Below are 23,438 nucleotides of genomic sequence, written 5' to 3'. Positions count from 1 at the left end.
ACCCTGCACACCCTAATTGACAAACAAACAAAGGCAAAATCTTATCATGCTTTGATGATTTAAAAAAAGCTTTCGACTCAATTTGGCATGAGGGTCTGCTCTACAAATTGATGGAAAGTGGTGTTGGGGGAAAAACATAAAACATTATTAAATCCATGTACACGAACAACAAGTGTACGGTTAAAATTGGCAAAAAACACAGATTTCTTTCCACAGGGCCGGGGGTTGAGACGGGTATGCAGCTTAAGCCCCACCCTCTTCAACATATATATCAATGAATTGGCGAGGGCACTAGAACAGCCTGCAGCACCCGGCCTCAGCCTATTAGAATCTGAAGTCAAATGTCTACTGTTTGCTGATGATCTGGTGCTTCTGTTCCCAACCAAGGGAACTGCCTACAGCAGCACCTAGATCTTCTGCACAGATTCTGACCTGGGCCGTGACAGTAAATCTCAGTAAGGTCCAGTTGCCAGAACCACGAATAGAAATTCCATCTCGACACCGTTGTCCTAGAGCACACAAAAAATATACATACCACGGTCTAAACATCAGCGCCACAGGTAACTTCCACAAAGCTGTGAACGATCTGAGAGACAAGGCAAGAAGGTCCTTCTATGCCATCAAAAGGAACATAACATTTGACATACCGATTAGGATCTGGCAAAAAATACTTGAATCAGTTATAGAACCCATTGCCCTTTTTGACTGTGACATCCGCTCAGCAACCAAGAATTCACAAAATGGGACCAACACCATATTGAGACTCTGCATGCAGAATTCTGCAAAAATATCCTCTGTGTACAACGTAAAACACCAAATAATGCATGCACAGCAGAATTAGGCCGATACCCGCTAATGATCAAAATCCAGAAAAGAGCCGTTAAATTCTACAACCACCTAAAAGGAAGCGATTCCCAAACCTTCCATAACAAAGCCATCACCTACAGAGAAATGAATCTGGAGAAGAGGCCCCTAAGCAAGCTGGTCCTGGGGCTCTGTTCACAACAACAAACAGACCCCACATAGCCCCAGGACAGCAACGCAATTAGACCCATTACTTGACACATTGGAAAGAATTTACAAAACAACTGAGCAAACTAAAATGCTATTTGGCCCTAAACAGAGAGTACACAATGGCAGAATATCTGACCACTGTGACTGACTCAAAATTAAGGAAATCTTTGATTATGTACAGACTCAGTGAGCATAGCCTTGCTTGGCCACCAAAGGCAGACCCAGCTCTCAAGAGAAGACAGGCTATGTGCACACTGCCCATACAAAATTAGGTGGAAACTGAGCTGCACTTCGTAACCTCCTGCCAAATGCATGACCATATTAGAGACACATATTTCCCTCAGATTGCACAAACCCACAAAGAATTCGAAAACAAATCCCATTTTGGGTAGAATATCACAGTGTGCAGTCACAGCAGCGAGATTTATAACCTGTTGCCACAAGAAAAGGGCAACCAGTGAAAAACAATACCATTGTAAATACAACCTATGTTTATTTATTTTCACTTTTGTACATTTATTACAACTCTGTATATAGACATAAATGACATTTGAAATGTCTTTATTCTTTTGGAACTTTTGTGAGTGTAATGTTTCCTGTACATTTTGTATTGTTTATGATCTATTTCACTTCATTTGGCAATGTAAGCATATGTTTCCCATGCCAATAAAGCCCCTTAAATATATCAGAGAGAGAGAGAGAAAGAGAGGTGGGTTAAGACTGTGCTATAATGACCTTATGCGTACTGTACTATAGCGTCATTTACTTCTCCTTTCTGGCAGTTTGCCGTTCATCAGAAGAGCATGTTATTTTTGCCTTCCCCAGGATAATTTATTTAGTGTAGATGAGAGAGAGAGAGTGAATAATTCAGAGGGTTTCCAATAACATTGCAGAGAGCCTGTTTTCATCCACTGCAGGCCTCTGTCTATACAGAAACGCACAGACACACACACCCCTCCCTATGCCTTTCTGACAAGTCCATTGTGAATTCTGATAGCTTGTGAAACAGGAGTAGAACAGAGCTCAGACTTGGTACCAAGCCACCAGAGACTGTAGATACATTACCACCACAGTACCATGAGAGAAGGTTAGTTAGTTTACCTCATTCAGGTTCTGTAGCCACTAGGTAGTGTCTGTTTGTGTGTAAGTAAGTTAAGGACAGTCTGCATCATAGTTTGACCGTTGTTCAGGCTCAAAGTATGGAGAACTTCTGGGACTTCCTGGTAGACCGTCTGCATGAAAACCATGGAAACCAGGTTTGTTTGGAGTGAACATTAGTGTAGTTTTGGTGGATTTATACCAAACATTCCTCCTATGTTGTTTGGTGTTTGACCTGGACTTCTTTTTCTATGGACTGTGGATTTGGGACAGTTTTCATCATGGGAGTTGTTCTAAATGTCTCAAATGTATGACAGTTGCACTGTATGAATGAAACATCACTGAATATTGTTGAAGAATATTTATGAGTCAACCTAGGTGTGTTTTCTGTGCAGAGAAGTAGCTACTGGAACTATGGGCATTGGGCAATGGAGCATCGATGGATAGGAGCGCCCACATACAGTGGGGCAAAAAAGTATTTAGTCAGCAACCAATTGTGCAAGTACTCCCACTTAAAAAGATGAGAGAGGCCTGTAATTTTCATCATAGGTACACTTCTCAACCATGACAGACAAAATGAGGGGAAAAAATCCAGAAAATCACATTGTAGGATTTTTAATGAATTTATTTGCAAATTATGGTGGAAAATAAGTATTTGGTCAATAACAAAAGTTTATCTCAATACTTTGTTATATACCCTTTGTTGGCAATGACAGAGGTCAAATGTTTTCTGTAAGTCTTCACAAGGTTTTCACACACTGTTGTTCACACACTGTTTCACACACTGTTGCAAATAAATTCATTAAAAATCCTACAATGTGATTTTCTGGATTCTTTCCCCTCTTTTCGTCTGTCATAGTTGAAGTGTACCTATGATGAAAATTACAGGCCTCTCTCATCTTTTTAAGTGGGAGAACTTGCACAATTAGTGGCTGACTAAATACTGTTTTGCCCCACTGTAGATAGAGAATCAATAGACAGGCCATAGATTAGTTCTATATCAATTTCTATGGAATGATAAGCTTCAATTCATCGAGTGTTCCAAATAGTGCATCCAATATGGCCACCGATGTACATACTCCCGGTGGTCATTGCTTTGAATTGGAATATCCATTCTGCTAATTGCATTTCTACGAGCTTCCAGGGACTAGATAATGATGTGTGGAAGAACTTTACTGGCCTTCACAGAACCCTGACCTCAACCCCATCGAACACCTTTAGGATACAGTGGAACGCCGACTGCGAGCCAGGTCTAATCACCCAGCATCAGTGCCCGACCTCACTAATGCTCTTGTGGCTGAATGGAAGCAAGACCTCGCAGCAATGTTCCAACATCTAAACTCAGCAAAAAAAGAAACGTCCTCTCACTCTCAACTGTGTTTATTTTCAACAAACTTAACCTGTGTAAATATTTATATGAACATAACAAGATTCAACAACTGAGACATAAACTGAACAAGTTCCACAGACATGCGACTAAAAGAAATTGAATAATGTGTCCCTGAACAAAGGGGGTGGGGGGTCAAAATAAAAAATAACAGTCCGTATCTGGTGTGGCCACCAGCTGCATTAAGTAGTGCAGTGTATCTCCTCCTCATGGACTGCACCAGATTTACCAGTTCTTGCTGTGTGATGTTATCCCACTCTTCCACCAAGGCACCTGCAAGTTCCCGGACATTTCTGGGGGGAATGGACCTAGCCCTCACCCTCCGATCCAACAGGTCCCAGACGTGGTCAATGGGATTGAGATCCGGGCTCTTCGCTGGCCATGGCAGAACACTGACATTCCTGTCTTGCAGGAAATCACGCACAGAACGAGCAGTATGGCTGGTGGCATTGTCATGGAGGGTGATGTCAAGATGAACCTGCAGGAAGGGTACCATGAGGGAGGAGGATGTCTTCCCTGTAATGCACAGCGTTGAGATTGCCTGCAATGACAACAAGCTCAGTCCGATGATGCTGTGGCACATCGCCCCAGACCATGACGGACCCTCCACTTCCAAATCGATCCCGCTCCAGAGTACAGGCCTCGGTGTTACGTTCATTCCTTCGTGGATAAACGCGAAACCGACCATCACCCCTTGTGAGTCAAAACCGCGACTCGTCAGTGAAGAGTACTTTTTGCCAGTCCTGTCTGGTCCAGCGACGGTGGGTTTGTGCCCATAGGCGATGTTGTTGCCGGTGATGTCTGGTAAGGACCTGCCTTACAACAGGCCTACAAGCCCTCAGTCCAGCCTCTCAGCCTATTGCGGACAGTCTGAGCACTGATGGAGGAATTGTGCGTTCCTGGTGTAACTCAGGCAGTTGTTGTTGCCATCCTGTGCCTGTCCCGCAGGTGTGATGTTCGGATGTACCGATCCTGTGCAGGTGTTGTTACACGTGGTCTGCCACTGCAAGGATGATCAGCTGTCCGTCCTGTTTCCCTGTAGCGCTCTCTCACAGTACGGACATTGCAATTTATTGCTCTGGCCACATCTGCAGTCCTCATGCCTCCTTGCAGCATGCCTAAGGCACGTTTACACAGATGAGCAGGGACCCTGGGCATCTTTCTGTTGGTGTTTTCAGAGTCAGGAGAAAGGCCTCTTTAGTGTCCTAAGTTTTCATAACTGTGACCTTAATTGCTTACCGTCTGTAAGCTGTTAGTGTCTTAACAGGTGCATGTTTATTAATTGTTTATGGTTCATTAAACAAGCATGGGAAACAGTGTTTAAACCCTTTACAATGAAGATCTGTGAAGTTATTTGGATTTTTACTGATTATCTTTGAAAGACAGGGTCCTGAAAAATAGACGTTTCTTTTTTTGCTGAGTTTAGTTGAAAGCCTTCCCGGAAGAGTGGAGACTGTTATAGCAGCAAAGGGGGACCAGCTCCATAATAATTTATATGATTTTGGAATGAGATGTAGTGTGTTTATATAATATATCTTATTCTACTCTTTTCTCCTCTGGTTTCCCTTACCTTTCCATATTTTCCCTCTCTGTCTCGTTCTTCATCTCGCCTCCTTTTCCCATTTCAATCCCCCTCTCTCTCTACCCCTCTATCTCTCTCTCCCCTTCTTCTTCTCCTTCTCCTCCTTCTTCTCCTCCTCCGTATCCCCAACTCTCTCTATCCCTCTCTCCCCCTTCTCTCCCCGCTCTCTATCCCCCCCTCTTGCTGTCGCTCTCTTTCATTCATATTCAGATTGCTTTATTGGCATGAAATACAATTTGTAGATATTGCCAAAGCAGTATAGTGGTACAGCATTTCAGTAAATACAGTACAATGCAATGAGGATAATGAAATACAGTTCATTTCAATAATAATAATACGTATAATAATAATACACTTGAGAACCGCACTCAACAAGAAGTTTCCCCATCACTCCCACTAATTGGGGAGTGAGGCAAATGCTATAAATTAAGAGGACTCCTTTTATTTTGAAAGCAGAGTTTTTGAGGGTTATAATAATGCCCATTTGATGTCTATGGTGGCAAAATTGCAAGATTATGTTATAATGCTTTTATTGCTTCAAATGGTTGTTTTCTTCAACAGAATAGAGTATTCTGTTAACTATTGTGTGTGTGCTCTACTGAGGATGGGCCTCTGGGAGATAACACTGCCAAGATATTTACGATGTTTTTTGGGTGAAAAAAACCTAAAGAGCATTCCAGAGCACGAGTTAATGTTTCTGTTCTATACCGTACCAGGGAGAGATGGTTCCAGTTTGGAGTCGGAGGGCCAGACACTGGTATATACAATGAAAATTGTTGACACAGCAGATACTGTCTGCTATGTATTATAGGTATCTTTCATACAGATCTTAACCTTGTGACCCATTCCATATATCTTTTGTTCGTCATGTAGGCTGAAAGGGGTGTTTCTTGGCTATGAAAGACCTTTGTACTTTTGTCTTGGCGCTCTCAACAGATCATCAGAAACTGTGATTCTCGACAAGCCATTGCTATTGCAAAGCTATCACTATTAAAGATTTAGTTTAAGTATAACTCTGACTTGTGTGATACATTTGTCTCTCCTCATTTGATAGTAAAGAAATGAACCACCACATGTCATACAAGCAAGCTGTAACGGCTGTCCTCCTCCTCTTCAGACGAAGAGGAGGAGTAGGGATTTGACCAAAACGCAGCGTATGTGGAATCCATATAGATTTATTTACAGACGAAAACGAAAACACGAAAAACACTTGAATAAACTACAAAACAAATAAACGATGTAGACAAACCTGACTATGAGAACTTACAATAGACGAAGAATGCACGAACAGGAAACAGACTACATACATGAAAGAACAAACCGAAACAGTCCCGTGTGGTGCAACATACACAGACACGGAAGACAATCACCCACAAACAAACAGTGTGAACAGCCAACCTATATATGGTTCTCAATCAGAGGAAACGTCAAACACCTGTCCCTGATTGAGAACCATATAAGGCTAATTACAAGTGACTTAAACATAGAAACACAAAACATAGAATGCCCACCCCAACTCACGCCCTGACCAACTAAACACATACAAAAATAACATAAAACAGGTCAGGAACGTGACACAAGCAAAACACCCGTCCAAATGTGCACTTCACATTTCCATATAAAACTCATGTCATATAGAGTGTCAATGCTTTTTTAGCACTATGTTTGATGTACAGTTACAAGATGACAAGGCATCATACCCTGGCTTGTTCTGAACAGAATGAGCCTATGTTTGTCTATTTGCCGCAGAACACACACCTGAATGCACTAATGAATCCTTTCTCTGCGTATCAAAATGACGATTTGTTTCTCTGAATTACCTTGTGAAAGCCTACAGTAACACTGTAAGATCATATTTTATAACTTAGCTTGTCATGTTGGCAATTGAACAGAACAAGCTTTCAAAGGATGCCCACCTGATCCAAATTGCAATTTATAATGAGCCGTTTTTATGGATTGCGTAAACAACAATAATAATTATGTGATGGTGGAGATGCAGGGTTGTGTTCCAAACAAAACAACTACAAGTGTGCTTGCTCTAGTTTCTCAACGGCACAGCTAGGAGAGCTCAAAAAAGCACCTTATAGTTGAAGACTCTTCTTTGAGTCATAAAAGTGCATTGAAATTACTTAGGAACTGTGCACACTTTGGAGAGGAGTGTGGCCACTTGGAGACACCAGTTAGTCCTCTCACTCAAACCCGTGTAATTGTTTTGTCTTATGTTGTACCTACAGTACCCCACATTTACCACGAATATAGCAAAAAGTACAGTAAACGTAAAATGCACATTAAATCAATAGTGTAATGTTTGGATTCAGTCTTGTGTCAGATGAACTGTTGTGGCTGTAAATTTAGTCTAATAATTTTCCCATAATCTCCAAACTGTTTTAATTGCTTCCATGCATGCATTTGCTTGCCCTATCTATATAGGCCAAGCAAATGCTATATAGGCCAATTCCCACGAGTGTAAAGGGTTAAGCCAGTCTCTGGCTGTCAATATCTCAGAGCTGTTTTACACGGCTATCCAGCCGTGTCTTGTCTATACATTTTGATTGAGCTGTGAAGCTTTGCGTAGCGTAGGTGACATCAAAGGCATGCGCTGTAGTTTTATTTTTTTTACATGTAAGCGCATCGTTAGCTTTTTACTTTTTTCAGTTACATAAATGCTTTACAATTCTCAAAAAGTGATGTTAGCTGATGAAGATTATTTCATAGAAAAAAACGTATAAAATCTCCTAATCCTGTGTTTACCACAGACCTTATTTTCTGCATTTATCCAAAAACCCTCCAAAAACCCAATTAATTTCTTCATAGGCTTTGCCCAACGAGCCATGGCAGAGTTAGCCTCTGTAAAGTGCCTACAAAAGACTCCATTACAATTGCTCTCAATGGTTGTTGGGGTTTAATTCGTCTGCTAAATGACTAAATATCAATGTAATTTGTCACTTTTTTATCTGGGGGTTTTGAACCCTTGGTTCCAAGTACCAGGGAAGCAGCCACTCTCCAAAACCAGGTTGAATAGTTTTAATTAGGCATCCTGCAGCTCAGGAGCACTGTGTTTAACCATTTAATTCCTGATGCTGTCAGGGCCACATGCCTTTCCAGGTTTTAAGGCTTGTATGTTCTTTGAAAGTTCAGCTTGTGTAATTTGGAAGTCAATTAGGTTCTGGTTGTTTTTAATTACGTTTTTCTTGGATATTTCTTTGTTTTAAAGTAAGGTCTTCTTATGGTATTATTCCATAGAGATGTTCAAAATGGGGGGTTCAGATGTTGGGGGGTCCAGATGTTGCCATTTTGAATGGCTAGATCATTCTTCTGTTCTCCTTTTAAGCCATTCCATTTTTCCCAGAACTGGTTTTCACTCTTTCATAGTTTTCAAAATGCTTCCGTTTCTTCCATCTTAGGTTTTTGTTTGTATTCTTTAAATGTGCCACAATATTCTTGCTGAATCTTGTGGTTGGTATTGTTTTTTATTTGATAAATATCCTTGAGTTTACACTCGGAATCTAACCATATATTTTTTGAGGTTTTCAATTAGAATGGTTTCCCATTTGATTAAATGTGTTTTTGTGGCAGCTATCAAAGCCACATTTAAGTCAGGGAGGTTTGGGCTATATGTACTCGAAAGGAAATCATTAATACAGGTTGTCCAAATGTCCAAATACTGTATATGTTTATTACCCTAAGGGTCTGCACAGTCAGAACTTATTCTAGCATTAAAATCCCCACACGAAAGCATATTTCCCTCAGCTTGGAACTGGTTGGTTTCTCTTTGGACATTATCATAAAACTGAATTTGAGTGAGAAGCATAGACTGCACATACAGTATATATAAATGAGTGTCACTAATGATCGTGCTTTTGTTGAGTTTGAACCAAATGTGGGTGTTACCCTTATTGATTTGGTTCAGTGAAAGGTCTCGTATAAGTCTTGTATACCATATGATCAATCCTTCCAAGGCCCTGCTCTGTTTTATGTTTTTATGTTTGAATGATGGAAGTAAAATTTGCTTTCTCTCTCTCACTTCCTTTCTCTCTTTTCCTCGCTCTCTCTCTAGTCTCCAGGTTCAGACTCTCAGGCCTCTCCTCAGGGGGCGGAGTCTTCAATCCGGACACCCATGCTTGAAGGGAGTGAAAGCTTCGAGTCTCCACCGCTTTCCACTAAAGAGGTGTTTTTGTGTGCATGTATATGTCCATGTTATGATACTTACCAGGTATTGTGACAAATCAAAATGACACTGCATATAGGACCGTTGCTGTGACCATATTACCGCAACACCGGCAGTTGTGTCATGAACGCAGTCAAATTCCACGTAAACGTTGAGTCATGGTAATCTCCTATTATGCACTCTGGACATGCTTTGGTAGTACCCAAATCACTAACGACCATCGGGTCGCTAATGGTCTGGCACTCAGAGCTCTATTGTCCCTCTAACCACTCTGACATCAATGGAAATGCGTTCGAAAATCACATCGTACACTTATTTAGATTTTTTTAATTTAACCTTTATTTAACTAGGCAAGTCAGTGAAGAACAAATTCTTATTTACAATGACGGCCTAGGATCAGTGGGTTAACTGCCTTGTTCAGGGGCAGAATGACAGATTTTTACCTTGTCAACTTATCATCAAAATACTATCATGCTTTTAAAACCCACCATTAGGGAAAACATTTTGACCTCACTGTGATGATCAATTTGATGAAAGAAGTTCAACAACTGAGTGGAAAACATGGTCGTTCTGGATGTTGTTTCAGAGCCGAGCACAAAGAAATGTGTAGAACAACCAAATGCATATTAGAGCTTATGCATACGCCAATGTCTAAATGCAGTTGAAGTCGGAGGTTTACATACACTTAGGTTGGAGTCATTATAACTCATTTTTCAACCACTCCACAAATGTCTTGTTAACAAACTATAGTTTTGGCAAGTCGGTTAGGACATCTACTTTGTGCATGACACAAGTAATTTTTCCAACAACTGTTTACAGACAGGTTATTTCACTTATAATTCACTGTATCACAATTCCAGTGGGTCAGAAGTTTACATACACTAAGTTGGCTGTGCCTTTAAACAACTTGGAAAATTCCAGAAAATGATGTCATGGCTTTAGAAGCTTCTGATAGGCTAATTGACATAATTTGAGTCAATTGGAGGTGTACCTGTGGATGTGTTTCAAGGCCTACCTTCAAACTCAGTGCCTCTTTGCTTGACATCATGGGAAAATCAAAAGAAATCAGCCAAGACCGCAGAAAAGAAATTGTAGACCTCCACAAGTTTGGTTCATCCTTGGGAGCAATTTTCAAACGCCTGAAGGTTCCACGTTCATCTGTACAAACAATAGTACGCAAGTATAAACACCATGGGACCACGCAGCCGTCAATACCGCTCAGGAAGGAGACGCGTTCTGTCTCCTAGAGATGAACGTACTTTGGTGTGAAAAGCGCAAATCAATCCCAGAACAACAGCAAAGGACCTTGTGGAGATGCTGGAGGAAACAGGTACAAAAGTATCTATATCCACAGTAAAACAAGTCCTATATCGACATAACCTGAAAGGCCGCTCAGCAAGGAAGAAGCCACTGCTCCAAAACCGCCATAAAACAGCCAGACTACGGTTTGCAACTGCACATGGGGACAAAGATCGTACTTTTTGGAGAAATGTCCTATGGTCTGATGAAAGAAAAATAGAACTGTTTGGCCATAATGACCATCGTTATGTTTGGAGGAAAAAGGGGGACGCTTGCAAGCTGAAGAACACCATTCCAACCGTGAAGCACGGGAGCGGTAGCATCATGTTGTGGGGGATGCTTTGCTGCAGGAGGTACTGGTGCACTTCACAAAATAGATGGCATCATGAGGGGAAATTATGTGGAAATGTTGAAGTAACATCTCAAAACATCAGTCAGGAAGTTTAAGCTTGGTCGCAAATGGGTCTACCAAATGGACAATGACCCCAAGCATACTTCCAATTTTGTGGCAAATGGCTTAAGGACAACCAAGTCAAGGTATTGGAGTGGCCATCACAAAACCCTGACCTCAATCCTATAGAAAATTTGTGGGCAGAATTGAAAAAGCGTGTGCGAGCAAGGAGGCCTATAAACCTGACTCAGTTACACCAGCTCTGTCAGGAGGAATGGGCCAAAATTCACCCAAATTATTGTGGGAAGCTTGTGGAAGGCTACCCGAAACGTTTGACCAAAGTTGAACAATCTAAAGGCAATGCTACCAAATACTAATTGTGTGTATGTAAACTTCTGACCCACTGGGAATGTGATGAAAGAAATAAAAGCTGAAATAAATCATTCTCTCTACTATTATTCTGACATTTCACATTCTTAAAATAAATTGGTGATTCTAACTGGCCTAAGACAGGGAATTTTTACTCTGATTAAATGTCAGGAATTGTGAAAAACTGAGTTTAAATGTATTTGGCTAAGGTGTATGTAAACTTCCGACGTCAACTGTATGAGCCCAAGTCCCCCCCAAAAAACGGAATTAAAATAATGATTGTGCTGTTTTCCAATACATATCCTACTAGTCTGCCACATATTAGCATGGCAAAAGAAAATGAGTTTTTGGTAGATAACTGGTCTAGCCTATACTCCGAAATTAAACATATTCTAGTAATCACCTTAGAATGTGGACTGTATTATTATGCATACTTGATGGACTGGTTGGCTTAAATTACGCTCAAAACGTTCTATCCGTGAGTATGGGAGAGAACGTATAGGCCTAGGCGATGCTGTTTGTTGTGCAGGGTGGCTTACAAAGTTAACCTACAATTATGGGGAATTTGGATTTGATTTTGAATAGCCTGGATAGCTGCAGGAACATGGTTGGTGAGCCCATGGCATACAGAGTTTGAGCGGAATATCACCTGTCGCGCAGTGAGAGGCTGCATACTCCTCAAACCCTGGTTGATGCGTGAAGTTAAATTATTTTTCTTATAAACCCAGACAAACCCAGACATGAAAGCAGAGTTTTGGTGGTTGCCACTAAAAAGAAGAGGATCTTATATTTATTTCTCAGCTGCTTTGCTTAAAGCCGGAGTAGCCTACACGGCATGATTTAAACTGGGGGAAATGGGCCTCCATTCGCTATTCGATGACATGTATTTTGTCCCCTGCCCCTGTTCCTACCCATTTCATAATGAGCCATTCTAAACAAATTGAAGATAATATAAAATTGAGAAAAGTCTGATGTTTGAAAATATGATCACTTTGATGAGAGAACAGGGTGTGGAGCCGGAGGCAAAGAACAGAGTGCAAGCTTTTTTTGGTTGCTTTTTCAAATAGTCAATAGCCTATAGCTGCATCATGTTTTGATTTCTAAGACAATCTGAGGTTTGTTTCATTCACAACTAAATTGACCAAATAATTCTAAATCTAGCATGTGGGACCTGTTTCAACTGATAACTTTTACGCTCGACATAGCCACTTCATATGTGCTCTCACTCCGGAATGGGAAAACATCCTTTCAGCTAAGTTCAATTATATTATTCTTACAATAATATCATATAAAATCATGGCACAGGACTGATTCGATATCTTGTCTGCTAAATGAACTAGCCTACGGGCATGGCGCATAGCCAGATAACATACAGAAGGCTGGCCGACTCACATTCGGTTCTTTTGAAATACATTTTCCTCATATAATGTTTCTTTAGTCCTGCCTAAAATAAATAATGGATTTATTGTGATTGTGTATATTAAATGGATTTGTTAGACTTTAAAATGTAGATGTTCCAAAGGTGCGCATCAGCGGCTTGTATTCATAGAGGCCTGAAGATTGTAAACATGTTTATGTTAAATAACGGGTAATTACCATGAGACTGGCAGTCATTTGCATGACAATAACCGGCTAACAAAATGTCATGACCGGCACAGCCCAATGTGTCAACCAACGTTTGTCTGTCTTTCACCAGTGTTATGATAGTGCTATGACAGTGTTATAATGACCGTGCCTGTGTGACCCGTCAGTAATGTGTTATCTGTCTCTCCTCTACAACTACAGTCCAGGAGAAGCCTGGCCTCCTTTCCTACCTATGTAGAAGGTAAGACCTGCTCCTTTGACTTGCTCCTGGCTCCTGGTCTTTACGTCCCTCTCTGCTTTACTTCAGTGGGCCGTATTTTGCCAGTGCAGAATATATTTGAGAAGTGGTTCTCTCTAAGTAAATGCTTGGGTGATTTAGCTCTGTGGGGGTATGCTGATGTGCAGGCCTACATTTAGTACCAGATCAGCATTTTTAAATGTCATGGAGGGCTGAATGGGAGGTAAGAAAAATTAGAGACAGAGAAAGGGCCTCTAGTGCACCAGTCAAACGCTTCAGTGCGGTCTTTCTCTCTCCTTCTATTTCTCTCTCTCACATACACATCTATCTATCTATCTATCTATCTATCTATCTATCTATCTATCTATCTATCTATCTATCTATCTATCTATCTAATCACACCCACCCACACTCTTTACTCATGCATTCTGTGTGTTTTAGTTCAGTAGGAGCATTGTGTCTCTAGTCTCTCTAGCTCTGTGTGAAGCACAAGGACATTCTGGTGACACACATACTCTCTCTCTCTCTTTCACTACGATGTCTCAATCAATCCAACTGTTCTAATTTCTGCATCTTTAGAGTTGAAACCTTCACAAACATGTTAAGGTTTAAACCGTATATGCACTGCTCCAAAAAATAAAGGGAACACTTAAACAACACAATGTAACTCCAAGTCAATCACACTTCTGTGAAATCAAACTGTCCACTTAGGAAGCAACACTGATTGACAATACATTTCACATGCTGTTGTACAAATGGAAAAGACAAAAGGTGGAAATTATAGGCAATTAGCAAGACACCCCCAATAAAGGAGTGGTTCTGCAGGTGGTGACCACAGACCACTTCTCAGTTCCTATGCTTCCTGGCTGATGTTTTGGTCACTTTTGAATGCTGGTGGTGCTTTCACTCTAGTGGTAGCATGAGACGGAGTCTACAACCCACACAAGTGGCTCAGGTAGTGCAGCTCATCCAGGATGGCACATCAATGCGAGCTGTGGCAAGAAGGTTTGCTGTGTCTGTCAGCGTAGTGTCCAGAGCATGGAGGCGCTACCAGGAGACAGGCCAGTACATCAGGCGACGTGGAGGAGGCCGTAAGAGGGCAACAACCCAGCAGCAGGACCGCTACCTCCGCCTTTGTGCAAGGAGGAGCACGGCCAGAGCCCTGCAAAATGACCTCCAGCAGGCCACAAATGTGCATGTGTCTGCTCAAATGGTCAGAAACAGACTCCATGAGGGAGGTATGAGGGCCCGACGTCCACAGGTGGGGGTTGTGCTTATAGCCCAACACCCTGCAGGACGTTTGGCATTTGCCAGAGAACACCAAGATTGGCAAATTCGCCACTGGCGCCCTGTGCTCTTCACAGATGAAAGCAGGTTCACACTGAGCACATGTGACAGACGTGACAGAGTCTGGAGACGCCGTGGAGAACGTTCTGCTGCCTGCAACATCCTCCAGCATGACCGGTTTGGCGGTGGGTCAGTCATGGTGTGGGGTGGCATTTCTTTGCGGGGCCGCACAGCCCTCCATGTAGTCGCCAGAGGTAGCCTGACTGCCATTAGGTACCGAGATGAGATCCTCAGACCCCTTGTGAGACCATATGCTGGTGCGGTTGGCCCTGGGTTCCTCCTAATGCAAGACAATGCAAGACCTCATGTGGCTGGAGTGTGTCAGCAGTTCCTGCAAGAGGAAGGCATTGATGCTATGGACTGGCCCGCCCGTTCCCCAGACCTGAATCCAATTGAGCACATCTGGGACATCATGTCTCGCTCCATCCACCAACGCCATGTTCCACCACAGACTGTCCAGGAGTTGGCGGATGCTTTAGTCCAGGTCTGGGAGGAGATCCCTCAGGAGACCATCCGCCACCTCATCAGGAGCATGCCCAGGCATTGTAGGGAGGTCATACAGGCACGTGGAGGCCATACACACTACTGAGCCTCATTTTGACTTGTTTTAAGGACATTACATCAAAGTTGGATCAGCCTGTAGTGTGGTTTTCCACTTTAATTTTGAGTGTGACTCCAAATCCAGACCTCCATGGGTTGATACATTTGATTTCCATTGATCATTTCTGTGTGATTTTGTTGTCAGCACATTCAACTATGTAAAGAAAAAAGTATTTAATAAGAATATTTCATTCATTCAGATCTAGGATGTGTTATTTTAGTGTTCCCTTTATTTTTTTGAGCAGTGTATATTCCATGGCAAATCGTGGCATTTTAATCTTCCTACTCCTCTACCCCCAGTCCCAGGTCCATGTGACCCAGAGGACCTGATCGATGGGATCATCTTTGCTGCTAACTACTTGGGCTCCACCCAGTTACTGTCTGACAAGACCCCCTCCAAGAACGTCCGCATGATGCAGGCCCAGGAGGCTGTCAGCCGCATCAAGGTGAGGAGAGAGACTCATTTGATTTTTTTTCTTTGCTCGCAATGATGTGGTTGAACATGCTGGGTTGACCCTAGTAGACAGTACAAATTATTTTCTTACAGAGGAACTTCTGGATAGATCCCATTTTAGTCATTTAGCAGATTCTCTTGTCCAGAGCGATAGGAGCAATTAGGATTAAGTACCTTGCTCAAGAGCACATCCACAGATTTTTCACCTAGTCAGCACGGGGATTCGAACCAGCGACCTTTCGGTTACTGGCCCATCGCTCTTAACCCACTAGGCTACATGTCGCCCAACCTGATTCCAACCTTACCTTGTAACTGTATTATGTTTTCTCCCTGGTAATGGATAATATCTAATAACCTGTTTTTAATACTGTCTGATAACACCCCGGGCAAAAACTGGTTGCATCAGCGTTGTTTCCACATCATTTCAACAACAAAAGATCTATCGGATGATGTTGAATCAACGTGGAAAACTCATTGGATTTGCAAAGTCATCAATGTAAGGGGGAAAAAAATCCGCCCAACTTTTAACCTAAATCCAATGACATGGTGACATTTTTTGTTGATTTCACGTTGAATTCACATTAGTTGACATCTCAACCAAATGTAAATGATAACGAAATGTTGAAATTACACCTGTGCCCAGTGGGAACGTACTGCTTTATAACATCTTTATCACAAGTGATCAAATCGATATCTGTTTTGCATAGAAACATGTTCTAGGCTATGTACGAACCTGAATATGTACAAAGGTCAAGATCTCACATCAGTACATTTCTACCTATAACTGTGTCACTTCCATAGAGAATAATAGAGAACCCTAGTGCCCAAAAGCTTGTTTTAGCTTGGCCTGTGCTATTGAGGACTTTCCCCATTTTGAAGTAGTCAATTGGGTGGGAAGGAGGATCACATAATTCCATCTAGGTCACCAGAAGGGATCAGACAATTCATTAAACTTGAGTAAACATTCTATAACTGCAGGTGGCAGTAAATTGCCAACCTTGGCTTTATATTTGTAGTTTAATTGACTACTTCAAAATGGAGATGTCCTCAATCGCGCTGCCCATGCGCTCACAGATGTCATAATGGGACAGATACAATGAAGAGTCCTCTATCATTCTCTATGGTCACTTCCCCTCACTCACTTTCTGTCACATGACCTGAGTCTTCCTGACATCTTCCTGGTTTATCAGCCTCCTGGCGCACCTCCAGCCCATAGCCCATACTGTAGTGACTCAGCATTTTACAGCCCGCCTGATCAAAATGCACTGAGCTGTAGCCCATAGCCTCTATCAGCCCATACATACTGTACACACACCTAGAGTATGTTTTCTGTTACTCCTGTTCTCATCAGACAGAGCCACCATAGCACTTCTGCATGTTCTACTATCTTATACTATAATATCCTTCCTATGTTTCTTTCTTGACTTTTTCCAAATTTTGTTGTCACAACCTGAATTTAAAATGGATTAATTTCAGATGTTGTGCCAGTAATCTACACACAATATCCCATATTCTCAAAGTGGAAATGTTATTTTAGAAATGTTACAAATTAATTAAAAGTGAAAAGCTGAAATGTCTTGAGTTGACCAGGACCGGTGTGCCCCCCCCCCCCCCCCCCCCCCCCCGCGGGACGGTTGAGTTAACGTGCGCTAATGTGACTAGCATGAGGTTGTAAATAACAAGAACATTTCCAAGGACATAGATATATCTGATATGGGCAGAAAGCTTAAATTCTTCTTAACCTAACTGCACTGTCCAATTTACAGTAACTATTACAGTGAAATAATACCATGCTATTGTTTGAGGAGAGTGCACAGTTATGAACTTGAAAATGTATCAATAAACCAATTAGGCACATTTGGGCAGGCATGATACAACATTTTGAACAGAAATACAATGGTTCATTGGATCAGTCTAAAACGCTGCATATACACTGCTGCCATCTACTGGCCAAAAACAAAATTGCGCCCAGAGTCCTAAGTCGTATATTGGCCTTTCTCTTGCATTTCAAAGATGATGGAACAAAAACATTTTTGAAAACGGATGTTTTTTCTTTGTATTATCTTTTACTAGATCTAATGTGTTATATTCTCCTACATTAATTTCACATTTCCACAAACTTCAAAGTGTTTCCTTTCAAACGGTATCAAGAATATGCATATCCTTGCGTCAGGTACTGAGCTACCGGCAGTTAGATTTGGGTATGTCATTTTAGGCAAAAAAATAAATAAAAAAGGGTCAGATCCTTAAGAGGTTTTAAACCCCTTTGTTATGGCAAGCCAAACTAAGTTCAGGAGTAAACATGTGCTTAACAAATCACATGATAAGTTGCATGGACTCACTCTGTGTGCAATAATAGTGGTTAACATGATTTTTGAATGACTACCCCAATTATCTGAAAGGTCCTTCGGCTGAGTAGTGAATTTCAAGCACGTATTCAACCACAAAGGTTAATGCCTCGCAAAGAAGGGCACTAATTGGTAGAAGGGTAAAAATGAAAAAAAACTCTGAATATCCCTTTGAGCATGTTGAAGTTATTAATTACACTTTGGATGGTATATCAATACACCCAATCACTACAAAGATACTCAGTTGCCAGAGAGGAAGGAAAGAGATCAGGGATTTCACCATGAGGCCAATTGTAATTTTAAAACAGTTACAGAGTTTAATGGCTGTGATAGGAGAAAACTGAGGATGGATCAACAACATTGTAGTTACTCCACAATACTAAACTAAATGACAGAGTGAAAAGAAGGAACCCTTTTCAGAATACAAATATTCCAAAATATGCATCCTGTTTGCAACAAGGCACTAAAGTAATACTGCAAAGAATGTGACAAAGAAATGAACTTCTCTGAGTACCACTCTTCATATTCTCAAGCATGGTGGTGACTGCATCATGTTATGAGTATGCTTGTCATCGGCAAGGACTAGGGAGTTTTTTAGGATAAAAATAAATGGAATAGAGCTAAGCACAGGCCAAGTCCTAGTGGAAAACCTGGTTCAGTCTGCTTTCAAACAGACACTGGAAAGCAAATGTACCTTTCAGCAGGGCAATAACCGAAAGCACAAGGCCAAATTTATACTGGAGTTGCTTACCAAGATGACATTGAGCAATGATCAACAACCAACTTGACAGAGCTTGAATTTGAAAAATAATGATCGGCAAATATTGTACAATCCAGGTGTGCAAAGCTCTTAGAGACTTACCCAACAAGACTCACAGCTGTAATTACTGCCAAAGGTGTTGTCCAACATGTATTGTGTTGAATACTAATCTAATCAAGATATATTAGTGTTTCAGTTCATATTAATTTTAGAATACATTTTTTTCCACTTTGATATTTGAGTATTTTGTGTAAATCATCGCCAAAAAAAATACAATTCAATCTATTTTAATTGCACTTTGTAACACAACTAAATGTGGAAAAGTCAAGGTGATTGAATACTTTCCTAGGGAACTGTACCTATTAGTTTACTATGTATTGTAAAGACATACTCAAGATTCCAATTAAGCATGATACGCTTTCACATTAATTGACCTCATTAAGTGAATTTGACCATAAATTAATGGTGCAGTTTAATAAAAACGTATTAGGGTGGGAATAACTGTGTCTAATCCTTTTAGTGCACAAGTGAGTCACCTGCTGGCCAAAAAATAACACACTGAACAGTAAAGTAGATATACCATTGGGTACTTTTTTAAAGACTGGTTGATTTCAGACTGGTTGAATCCCAGAAATTAAATGTAAGATATGTTCTAAAATGGAATGTCCCATGGATGTAATCAATACACACACTGCCATTCAATCCCCTCCCCAGATCCATAGGCCTACTATGCCCATGCTACTTCAGCCCTGCACTACTCTGACCACACACACACACACACACACACACACACACACACACACACACACACACACACACACACACACACATACACACGTGCACACACAAACACAGCTGTGTTATTGTGAAATGTCAGGACTTTTTGGAGTGTCAAATATTTGCGCCATTACAAATCCTATTTTCCCTAACCCTTAACCTAACCCTAACCCAAAACAACTAAACTTAAGCCTAAACATAACCCTTTAGCTTAAAATAGCAATTTTGAACAAATTCAGGACCTGAAAAAAGTCCTGACTTTTCAAAAAAGTTGTTTCCTATCTGTTCAGGACATTAAGATGAAATGTAAGGACATTGGGTCCTGATAATGTAGGAAAACAAGTACACACACACACACACACAGCGCAACCTGTCTGAGCCCTGAGCCCTGCTTCAGTCTAACCCATTCTCCTGTATGTATGTTTGTTCCATGCCAAGCAGACGGCCCAGAAATTAGCCAAAAACAAGAAGAAGGTGCAGTACTCCTCATTGATTGGCTGTTCAGTGTTCCGTTGTGTTTTCCTGTGTCTGTCTGTGTCTGTCTGTGTCTGTCTGTGTCTATGTCCCAAATGGCACCCTATTCCCTATTTAATGCACTACTTTTGACCAGAGCCCTATATATAAGGAATAGGCTGCCATTAGGGACTCATTCTGTGTTGTAAAGTCTCTCTCTCCTTTTTCCTTATTTTTCTTCTTCTTTTACTCGCTGCATTTTCTGAATCCAGCAACAAAGTCTTCTGTTGATTTGCAGTCATGTTATGTATACCATTCTTAGGTTTGTCTGTCAATTAAATCCGTCACCATTTTCTCATTCCATGTCAGACATTCTCCGCTTTATACTCCTATAGAGTTTCTACAAGATACTGACAGGAATACATAGACACATGGACACATGATATAGATGTACAACGAATAAAAGCTTATATGAGGAGAAACTGAAATTGCTGGATGCAGAAAATGGCTGTGCAGCCACAATTCTTTTGTTATACCATGACGTTGTGTTGTGTTTGTGATCGTAATTGAAGAGTTTTTTCTCTGGCACAAGCTTCTGTATTAGTGTGGTATTTCAACAATTGTAAGGCTGTTAGCACTGTGAATCCTGTGGATGGCTAACATTACACACAGCAGCACCTCTCTCTCTTTTCCAACACAGACCGACTAACGCTTCGAACACACCGACTGCGTCATTGCGTTTCGATACACCAGAAGTACATTCATTTCCAATGGAACGCTGCATTTGCCTTGCAGCATTGCGTTGCAGAGGCAGTTGCAGTGCGTTCTGTGTGGTGCATACGTTCGATAAATCGAACGTATGCATCAAATTGTATGAGTGGACTTGACAGAAAGTAGCAAAATATGAATGTAGATCTTTTTTTTGCACACATTCAGTAAACATTTGGGATTACATAAAAACAGTTTGATTGCATAATTTCTTTACATTTTTTATTTATTTATTTGCCAAGTATATTATTTATTCGATGACATCCTCAAATTAATTGTGAGAGCCTATAATATAATTTCCCCCCAATATGCAGTTTTGGAGCGAAATGCAATAATAAATAGTCAAGATAGGCAGAGTAGGCTCTTTCAACAATGAGACCAACGTGGAAGGTGGTATGACTATTTCTTTCACACACACCTCATTGGCTAGGTTAGCAAGCTAGGTTAGCTAGCTAGCTAACGCTAACTAGTCACATCTAGCACAAGCTCACTACTAAACTGACCTGGCAATCCTACTATCGTGGACACTTGTCTCCAAGCAGCATTTTTTGCGTTTATGTCCCTGTAGCTGTCAGCAGTTGTGTCAAAAAGACACGGTTTTGAGGATACTGCGAAAATGATTCTCTCCTCCATGTGTCCAACCGCATGCGACCATTTGCAAAAGGTACATGCATCAGTATAGTTGCCTAGCTGCGCAAAATGTTATGCAGCAGTGATGCAATGACGCAGCCGGTGTGTTCGAAGCGTAAGTATTCACTGTAAACCCAAAGTTTCTCAACTCCGATCCTGGGGACTCACAGGAATCATCCAGGTTTTCATTACAACCAACACTCTCATCACTGTTATATTGACTTAATGAAGTGGCCAAAAACCAATATAACTAGAGTGAAGGTCCCCAGGAGGGAAGTTGAGAAACACCACAGTATAACTAATAAGACTAACCCCATTACTAACTCCAGTCTCTCTGCTACCTATGGAGAGGCTATACTCGACTAACTACTGAACTAACTCTAAATATGCTGTACAAGCCAGAATTACACTAAAGGAAAACAACAACACACACACACACACACACACACACACACACACACACACACACACACACACACACACACACACACACACACACACACACACACACACACACACACACACACACACACACACACACACACACACACACACACACACACACACACACACACTCTCTCTATCTGCAACATTCTGAACACCTCAAAGCTTTTGATTAATTGAAAGTGCTGGTGTCTTCCTTCAGTGTTAACTCGGGTAGTTGTGGACTGTCTCTGACCTCTGTCTAGTTGTGGAATGATAATAATGGACTGTCAGCTGTACTACTCTAATAGACTAGATGCTCAATTGCCCTGTTCTGTCTCTGTGTCTTTCTCTGTCACTGTATGTATCGGTCTGTGTGTGTGTGTCTAAGCAGGCTCCAGAAGGTGAGGCCCAGCCCATGACGGAGGTGGACCTCTTCATCTCCACCCAGAGGATTAAAGTCCTCAACGCTGACTCACAGGTACACACTCTCTGCCTCTCTCTCTCATCTTCTATGTTGCTCACTTCTCTCTTGACATTTCTCCTCCTCTCCTCAGGTAGTAACAGTCCCAGCCAGGTTGCCATTGCAGCCAGTGGGCTTAGATTTACCTCTGGTAATGGCGGGTCGTGGCTCATTAATCCCAGCGTGGGTCCAATCAGGGGGACTGGCCACACTAGCCAATTACCTGTACAAGTACCCCTGGGACAATCAATATAGTGTTTCTTGAGTGTAGATTTTTTCACATGACAGCTGATGGAGTTGCTTTGATATTGGTTTGGTCCTGAGTTTCTTCTTTCTGTGCCCTCCCTGTCCTGACCATAGACATAGAGAAGGGTTGAATCTGGTAGACATAAAACGTATGTTTTTGACTGTCCCCTCTGTGTCTACAGGAGACTATGATGGACCACCCCCTGACCATAACCGTATCATCACCCTTGAACCCTGACCATAACCCTATCATCACCCCTTAAAACCTCTTGAAGCTAGGGGGCAGAATTATACATTTTTATGTTTGGAAAAAATAACGTTCCCAATGTAAGCTGCCTATTTCTCAGGCCTAGATGCTAGAATATGCATATAATTGACAGATTAGGATAGAAAACACTCACAAGTTTCCAAAACTGTCAAAATATTGTCTGAGTATAACAGAACTGATTTTGTTGGCAAAAACCTGAGGAAATCCAACCCGGAAGTGCCTCTTATTTTGAAAAATCCCTGTTCCATTGCCTGCCTTTCCTTCATTTAAAGGGATATCAACCAGATTCCTTTTCCTATGGCTTCCTCAGGGTGTGAACAGTCTTTAGACATAGTTTCAAGCTTTTATTCTGAAAAATTAGCGAGATTTTTCAAAACGCATCAGTGGATAGCTGAATGTCCTTCGATTAGTTCATGCGCGCGAAAGTTGTAGCTCGACATTTTCTTTATCTCTTTTATTGAATAGTTTACCGTCCGGATGAAATATTATCGATTATTTATCCTGTCTAGGATCAGCGTGGCGCTAGCGGCACACCCCCTCCCCCCCCACTGAAAAACCAGTGCCGCGAAATTCAAAAAAAATATTTTTTTAAAATATTTAACTTTCACACATTAAAGTCCAATACAGCTAATGAAAGACACAGATCTTGTGAATCCAGTCAACATTTCCGATTTTTAAAATGTTTTACAGGGAAGACACAATATGTAAAGATGTACATCTATTACCTAAAAACACATTAGCATAATCCACCATCTTTTATTTGTCCACCAA

At 41.3% G+C, this 23,438-nt stretch overlaps 1 protein-coding gene across 8 annotated transcripts in view; it reads left to right on the top strand.

Moving 5' to 3' along the window:
- The window catches only part of LOC129853913 (amyloid-beta A4 precursor protein-binding family A member 1-like), a 113,222-nt gene that overhangs the window by 78,628 nt on the left and 11,156 nt on the right, over positions 1 to 23,438 (top strand). For 6 of the 8 annotated variants that reach the window (XM_055920425.1, XM_055920420.1, XM_055920422.1 and 3 more), the window contains 5 exons: positions 9,139 to 9,249; positions 13,094 to 13,133; positions 15,378 to 15,523; positions 19,858 to 19,890; positions 22,085 to 22,171. In XM_055920425.1, the coding sequence (XP_055776400.1) occupies positions 9,139 to 9,249; positions 13,094 to 13,133; positions 15,378 to 15,523; positions 19,858 to 19,890; positions 22,085 to 22,171 (417 nt within the window). Of the gene's footprint in view, positions 1 to 9,138; positions 9,250 to 13,093; positions 13,134 to 15,377; positions 15,524 to 19,857; positions 19,891 to 22,081; positions 22,172 to 23,438 lie in introns of all 8 variants that reach the window. The other 2 variants (XM_055920428.1, XM_055920427.1) reach the window with 2 other exon arrangements.

This window comes from Salvelinus fontinalis, chromosome 4, assembly GCF_029448725.1.
Source record: "Salvelinus fontinalis isolate EN_2023a chromosome 4, ASM2944872v1, whole genome shotgun sequence".
In the NCBI taxonomy this organism is placed as follows: Eukaryota; Metazoa; Chordata; class Actinopteri; order Salmoniformes; family Salmonidae; genus Salvelinus; species Salvelinus fontinalis.
Note: the sequence above shows the minus strand (reverse complement) of the source record. Positions and strands in the feature narration are given on the sequence as shown.